General features: G+C 44.8%; 1 protein-coding gene across 1 annotated transcript in view; it reads right to left on the bottom strand.

Annotated features, from left to right (window-relative positions):
• Positions 1–824: 824 nt before the first annotated feature.
• LOC138865555 (platelet binding protein GspB-like) overlaps positions 825–7,500 on the bottom strand; it is a 9,492-nt gene continuing 2,816 nt past the window's right edge. Inside the window, exons 2-13 of the mRNA XM_070136245.1 lie at positions 6,958–7,497; positions 6,346–6,830; positions 5,931–6,262; positions 5,067–5,811; positions 4,833–4,947; positions 4,385–4,726; positions 3,938–4,283; positions 3,578–3,861; positions 2,902–3,415; positions 2,470–2,817; positions 1,984–2,295; positions 825–931 (exon numbers count right to left, since the gene is read on the bottom strand). Coding sequence (XP_069992346.1) covers positions 825–931; positions 1,984–2,295; positions 2,470–2,817; positions 2,902–3,415; positions 3,578–3,861; positions 3,938–4,283; positions 4,385–4,726; positions 4,833–4,947; positions 5,067–5,811; positions 5,931–6,262; positions 6,346–6,830; positions 6,958–7,497 — 4,470 coding nt within the window. The remainder of the gene's footprint in view (positions 932–1,983; positions 2,296–2,469; positions 2,818–2,901; positions 3,416–3,577; positions 3,862–3,937; positions 4,284–4,384; positions 4,727–4,832; positions 4,948–5,066; positions 5,812–5,930; positions 6,263–6,345; positions 6,831–6,957; positions 7,498–7,500) is intronic.

The following is a 7,500-nucleotide window of genomic DNA, read 5'->3' as shown; positions in this document are numbered from 1 at the left end:
GCCACCCGCTCTCCCTTTCCCTCTCCCTCTCTTTTTCCCACTTTTTATAAAGATAATGTTAACGATGATGTTAATGATAGCGATGTTAATTATGGTTACGAGAATGATGATCATGATGAGGATAAAATGATAATGGCGATGATTATGATGATAATGATGATGGTAATAATAACTAGAAGCATACCTCCTCAATCATTCAAAAAATCCTGGATCCGGATAATTTAGTGTCATCTAAATTGGGCTGAGACACGCCCCTGCTAAGATAATAATTAAAATGTTCATAACTTTTGAGTTATTCTATCCAACCACCCAACCAGCCAACAAATTAACTAACCAACGCTACCAAAAACATAATCTCCCCGGTAGAGATAATAATGATGATGAAGATAAGGAAGGTAATGATTGTAATAATGAATATAACAATAATGATAGTAATAACATTGATGATAATTATAGCAATAATACCTCTTCTACTACTACCACCATTTCTACTACTAACACAACGACTACATATACTGCAATAACAGAAAAAAAAATCCTGGGAAACCGAAATAGACGGAATGATGAAGCAAGAAAGAGAAAAAAGAAGCACACGCAAGAGAAGGTCAAGAAGACACGAATAAACCAAAAACAAACAAACAAACAAACGGAAGATCATAAACACGAATCATCTTTTCGAGAAGACGGCGAGAGAGCCACATTGCAAATTTTATCCTATTACGCCATATTTTATTGGCTTTTTTGAGTGTTTGGGCGTGTAAGTTTATTTCACCACTTGGGTGCATACTTCTAGTGATACATAATGCAATATTACTGTTGTCTTCTTATGGCACTTTTGCTTCCTTGGCACTGTTCTCTTCCTTGGCACTGTTTTCTACTTTGGCACTGTTCTCTTCCTTGGCATTGTTGTCTTTCTTGGCACTGTTGCTTCCTTGGCAGTGTTTTCTACTTTGGCACTGTTCTCTTCCTTGGCACTGTTCTCTTTCTTGGCACTGTTTTCTACCTTGCCACTGTTTTCTACCTTGCCACTGTTTTCTACCTTACCACTGTTGTCTTCCTTGGCACTGTTGTCTTCCTTGCCACTGTTGTCTTCCTTGACACTGTTTTCTACCTTGGCACTGTTTTCTTCCCTGGCACTGTTGTCTTCTTTGGCACTGTTGTCTTCCTTGGCACTGTTTTCTACCGTGGCACTGTTCTCTTCCTTGGCACTGTTGTCTTCTTTTGCACTGTTTTCTACCTTGGTACTGTTGTCTTCCTTGGCACTGTTGTCTTCCTTGGCACTGTTTTCTACCTTGGTACTGTTGTCTTCCTTGGCACTGTTGCCTTCCTTGGCACTGTTGTCTTCCTTGGCACTGTTGTCTTCCTTGGCACTGTTTTCTACCTTGGCACTGTTGTCTTCCTTGGCACTGTTTTTTTCCTTGGCACTGTTTTCTACCTTGGCACTGTTATCTTCCTTGGCACTGTTGTCTTCCTTGGCACTGTTCTCTTCCTTGGCACTGTTCTCTTCCTTGGCACTGTTTTCTACTTTGGTACTGTTGTCTTTTTTGGCACTGTTGTCTTCCTTGGCACTGTTTTCTAGCTTGGCACTGTTATCTTCCTTGGCACTGTTGTCTTCCTTGGCACTGTTGTCTTCCTTGGCACTGTTGTCTTCCTTGGCACTGTTTTCTACCGTGGCACTGTTCTCTTCCTTGGCACTGTTCTCTTCCTTGGCACTGTTTTCTACCTTGGCACTGTTGTCTTCCTTGGCACTGTTTTCTACCTTGGCACTGTTGTCTTCCTTGGCACTGTTCTCTACCTTGGCACTGTCGTCTTCCTTGGCACTGTTATCTTCCTTGGCACTGTTGTCTTCCTTCGCACTGTTGTCTTCCTTGGCACTGTTTTCTACCTTGGTACTGTTTTCTACCTTGGCACTGTTCTCTTCCTTAGCACTGTTCTCTTCCTTTGCACTGTTTTCTACCTTGGTACTGTTGTCTTCCTTGGCACTGTTGTCTTCCTTGGCACTGTTATCTTCCTTGGCACTGTTATCTTCCTTGGCACTGTTGTCTTCCTTCGCACTGCTCTCTTCCTTGGCACTGTTTTCTACCTTGGTACTGTTTTCTACCTTGGCAAAGTTCTCTTCCTTAGCACTGTTCTCTTCCTTTGCACTGTTTTCTATCTTGGTACTGTTGTCTTCCTTGGCACTGTTATCTTCCTTGGCACTGTTGTCTTCCTTGGCTCTGTTATCTTCCTTGGCACAGTTCTCTTCCTTGGCACTGTTCTCTTCCTTGGCACTGTTTTCTTCCTTGGCACTGTTTTCTTCCTTGGCACTGTTATCTTCCTTGGCACTGTTGTCTTCCTTCGCACTGTTGTCTTCCTTGGCACTGTTTTCTACCTTGGTACTGTTTTCTACCTTGGTACTGTTGTCTTCCTTGGCACTGTTGTCCTCCTTGGCACTGTTCTCTTCCTTGGCACTGTTTTCAACCTAAGAACTGTTATCTTCCTTGGCACTGGTATCTTCCTTGGCACTGTTGCCTTCTTTGGCATTGTTGTCTCCATTGGCACTCTTTTCTACCTTGGCACTGATGTCTTCCTTGGCACTATTGTCATCCTTGGCACTGTTTTCTACCTTGGCACTGTTGTCTTCCTTGGCACTGTTGTCTTCCTTGGCACTGTTGTCTTCCTTGGCACTGTTGTCTTCCTTGGCACTGTTGTCTTCCTTGGCACTGTTTTCTACCGTGGCACTGTTATCTTCCTTGGCACTGTTCTCTTCCTTGGCAATGTTTTCTACCTTGGCACTGTTCTCTTCCTTGGCACCGCTGTATTCCTTGGCACTGTTTTCTACCGTGGCACTGTTCTCTTCCTTGGCACTGTTATCTTCCTTGGCACTGTTGTCTTCCTTGGCAATGTTTTCTACCTTGGCACTGTTGTCTTCCTTTGCACTGTTTTCTACCTTGGCATTGTTGTCTTCCTTGGCACTGTTTTCTACCTTGGCACTGATTCCTACATTGGCTCTGTTTTCTACCTTAGTACTGTTGTCTTCCTTGGCACTGTTGACTTCCTTGGCACTGTCTTCTACCTTGGCACTGTTTTCTACCTTGGTACTGTTGACTTCCTTGGCACTGTTGTCTTCCTTGGCACTGTTCTCTTCCTTGGCACTGTCTTCTACCTTAGCACTGTTTTCTACCTTGGTACTGTTGTCTACCTTGGCACTGTTGCCTTCCTTGGCACTGCTGTCTTCCTTGGCACTGTTGCCTTCCTTGGCACTGTTGTCTTCCTTGGCACTGTTGCATTCCTTGGCACTGTTGTCTTCCTTGGCTCTGTTTTCTACTTTGGTACTGTTGTCTTCCTTGGCACTGTTGTCTTCCTTGGCACTGTTCTCTTCGTTGGCACTGCTTTCTACTTTGGTACTGTTGTCTTCCTTGGCACTGTTATCTTCCTATGCACTGTTGTCTTCCTTGGCACTGTTCTCTTCCTTGGCACTGTTTTCTTCCTTGGTAGTGTTCCCTTTCTTGGCACTGTTGTCTTCCTTGGCACTGTTTTCTACCTTGGCAATGTTTCCTACATTGGCACTGTTTCATACATTGGCACTGTTTTCTACCTTGGTACTGTTGTCTTCCTTGGCACTGTTGTCTACCTTGGCACTGTTTTCTACCTTGGTAATGTTGTCTTCCTTGGTACTGTTGTCTTCCTTAGCACTGTTCTCTTCCTTGGCACTGTTGTCTTCCTTGGCGCTGTTTTCTACATTGGCACTGTTGTCTTTCTTGGCACTGTTGTCTTCCTTAGCACTGTTGTCTTCCTTGGCACTGTTTTCTACCTTGGCACTGTTTTCTACTTTGGTACTGTTGTCTTCCTTGGCACTGTTGTCTTCCTTGGCACTGTTTTCTACCTTGGCACTGTTTTATACCTTGGCACTGTTGACTTCCTTGGCACTGCTTTCTACCTTGGCAATGTTTTCTACCTTGGCACTGTTCTCTTCCTTGGCACTGTTCTCTTCCTTGGCACTGTTCTCTTCCTTGGCACTGTTTTCCACCTTGGCACTGTTCTTCCTTGGCAATGTTTTCTACCTTGGCACTGTTGTCTTCCTTGGCACTGTTGTCTACCTTGGCACTGTTTTCTAGCTTGGCACTGTTCTCTTCCTTGGCACTGTTGTCTTTCTTGGCACTGTTTTCTACCTTGGCAATGTTTTCTACCTTGGTACTGTTATCTTCCTCGGCATTGTTGTCTCCTTGGCACTGTTGACTTCCTTGGCACTGTTGCCTTCCTTGGCACTGTTGTCTTCCTTGGCACTGTTGCCTTCCTTGGCACTATTGCCTTTCTTGGCACTGTTTTCTACAGTGGCACTGTTGTCTTCCTTCGCACTGTTGTCTTCCTTGCCACTGTTTTCTACCTTGGCACTGTTTTCTACCTTGGTACTGTTGTCTTCCTTGGCACTGTTCTCTTCCTTGGCACTGTTTTCTACCTTGGCACTTTTTTCTACCTTGGCATTGTTGTCTTCCTTGGCATTGTTCTCTTCCTTGGCATTGCTGTCTTTCTTGGCACTACTGACCTCCTTGGCACTGTTGTCTTCCTTGGCACTGTTTTCTTCCTTCGCACTGTTTCTTTCCTTGGCACTGTTGTCTTTCATAGCACTGTTCTCTACCTTGGCACTGTTGACTTCCTTGGCACTGTTTTCTACCTTGACACTGTTTTCCACCTTGGTACTGTTGTCTTCCTTGGCACTGTTGACTTCCTTGGCACTGTTCTCTTCCTTGGCAGTTTTCTACCTTGGCACTGTTGACTTCCTTGGCACTATTCTCTTCCTTGGTAAAATTTTCTACCTTGGTACTGTTGTCTTCCTTGGCGCTGTTTTCTACCTTGGCACTGTTTTCTAGCTTGGCACTGTTCTCTTCCTTGGCACTGTTCTCTTCCTTGGCACTGTTCTCTTCCTTGGCACTGGTATCTTCCTTGGCACTGTTGTCCTCCTTGGCACTGTTTCTTACATTGGCTCTGTTTTCTACCTTTGTACTGTTGTCTTCCTTGACACTGTTCTCTTCCTTGGCACTGTTCTCTTCCTTGGTACTGTTTTCCACCTTGGTACTGTTTCTAACTTGGCACTGTTGCCTTCCTTGGCACTGTTGTCTTCCTTGGCACTTTTGTCTTCCTTGGCATTGTTTTCTACCGTGGCACTGTTGACTTCCTTGGCACTGATGTCTTTCTTGGCACTGTTTTCTACCTTAGCACTGTTTTCTACCTTGTCACGGTTGACTTCCTTGGCACTGTTTTCTACCTTGGCACTGCTGTCTTCCTTGTTACTGTTTTCTACACTGGCACTGTTTTCTACCTTGGCATTGTTGTCTTCCTTGGCACTATTCTCTTCCTTGGCACTGTTATCTTCCTTGGCACTGTTGTCTTTCTTGGTACTATTGTCTTCCTTGGCACTGTTCTCTTCCTTGGCACTGTTGTTTTCCATAGCACTGTTTTCTACCTTGGCACTGTTCTCTTCCTTGGCACTGTTTTCTAGCTTGGCACTGTTTTCTGCCTTGGCACTGTTTCCTTCCTTGGCACTGTTTTCTACCTTGGCACTATTTTCTACTTTGGCACTGTTCTCTTCCTTGGCACTATTTTCTACCTTGGCACTGTTGTCTTCCTTGGCACTGTTGTCTTCCTTGGCACTGTTTTCTACTTTGGTACTGTTGTCTTCCTTGGCACTGTTCTCTTCCTTGGCACTGTTTTGTACCTTGGCACTGCTTTCTATTTTGGCACTGTTGACTTCCGAGGCACTGTTGTCTTCCTTGGCACTGTTCTCTTCCTTGGCACTGTTCTCTTCCTTGGCACTGTTGTCTTCTTTGGAACCTGTTGTCATCCTTGGCACTGTTATCTTCCTTGGCACTGTTTTCTACCTTGGCATTGTTTTCTACCTTGGCACTGTTTTCTACTTTGGTACTGTTGCCTTCCTTGGCACTGTTTTTTACCTTGGCACTGTTGTCTTCCTTGGCACTGTTCTCTTCCTTGGCACTGTTGTCTTCCTTGGCACTGATTTTTTACATTGGCACTGTTTTCTAGCTTGGCACTGATTTCTACCTTGGCATTGTTTTTTACCTTGGCATTGTTTTCTATCTTGGCACTGTTGACTTCCTTGGCACTGTTGTCTTCCTTGGCACTGCTGTCTTCCTTTGCACTGTTTTCAACCTTGGCACTGTTGTCTTCCTTGGCACTTTCTTCTACCTTGACACTGTTGTCTTCCTTGACACTGTTCTCTTCCTTGGCATTGTTATCTTCCTTGGCACTGTTCTCTTCCTTGGCACTGTTATCTTCCTTGGCACTGTTCTCTTCCTTGGCAATGTTTTCTACCTTGGCACTGTTCTCTTCCTTGGCATTGTTTTCTACCTTGGCACTGTTTCTACCTTGGCACTGTTTTCTACCTTGCCACTGTTGCCTTCCTTGGCACTGTTGCCTTCCTTGGCACTGATGTCTCCCTTGGCACTGTTCTTTTCCTTGGCACTATTTTCTACCTTGGCACTGTTTTCTACCTTGGCACTGTTCTCTTCCTTGGCACTGTTATCTTCCTTGGCACTGTTGTCTTCCTTGGCACTGTTGACTTCCTTGACACTGTTCTCTTCCTTGGCAATACTGACTTCCTTGGCACTGTTTTCTACCTTCGCACTGTTATCTTCCTTGGCACAGTTTTCTACCTTGGTACTGTTTTTTACCTTGGCATTGTTATCTTCCTTGGCCCTGTTGCCTTCTTTGGCACTGTTGTCTCCATTGGCACTCTTTTCTACCTTGGCAATGTTTTCTACCTTGGCACTGTTGTCTTCTTTGGCACTGTTGTCTTCCTTGGCACTGTTGTCTTCCTTGGCACTGTTCTCTTCCTTGGCACTGTTCTCTTCCTTGGCACTGTTTTTCACCTTGGCACTGTTGTCTTCCTTGGCACTGTTGACTTCCTTGGCACTGTTTTCTAACTTGGCACTGTTGTCATCCCTGGCACTGTTTATCTACCTTGGCACTATTTTCTACTTTTGCACTGTTCTCTTCCTTGGCATTGTTTTCTACCTTGGTACTGTTGACTTCCTTGGCACTGTTACCTTCCTTGGTACTGTTGTCTTCCTCGACACTGTTGTCTTCCTTGGCACTGTTTTCTACCATGGCACTGTTTTCTTCATTGGCACTGTCGTCTTCTTTGGCACTGTTTTCTACCTTGGCACTGTTCTCCTCCTTGGCACTGTTATCTTCCTTGGCACTGTTGTCTTCCTTGGCACTATTCTCTTCCTTGACACTGTTCTCTTCCTTGGCAATACTGACTTCCTTGGCACTGTTTTCTACCTTGGCACTGTTCTTTTCCTTGGCACAGTTTTCTACCTTGGCACTGTTTTCTTCCTTGGCACTGTTATCTTCCTTGACCCTATTGCCTTCTTTGGCACTGTTGTCTCCATTGGCACTCTTTTCTACCTTGGCACTGTTTTCTACCGTGGCACTGTTGTCTTCTTTGGCACTGTTGACTTCCTTGGCACTGTTGTCTTCCTTGGCACTATTTTCTACCTT

Source organism: Penaeus vannamei, chromosome 21 (genome assembly GCF_042767895.1).
Source record: "Penaeus vannamei isolate JL-2024 chromosome 21, ASM4276789v1, whole genome shotgun sequence".
Taxonomy (NCBI): domain Eukaryota; kingdom Metazoa; phylum Arthropoda; class Malacostraca; order Decapoda; family Penaeidae; genus Penaeus; species Penaeus vannamei.
This window is presented reverse-complemented; position numbering and strand designations above follow the sequence as displayed.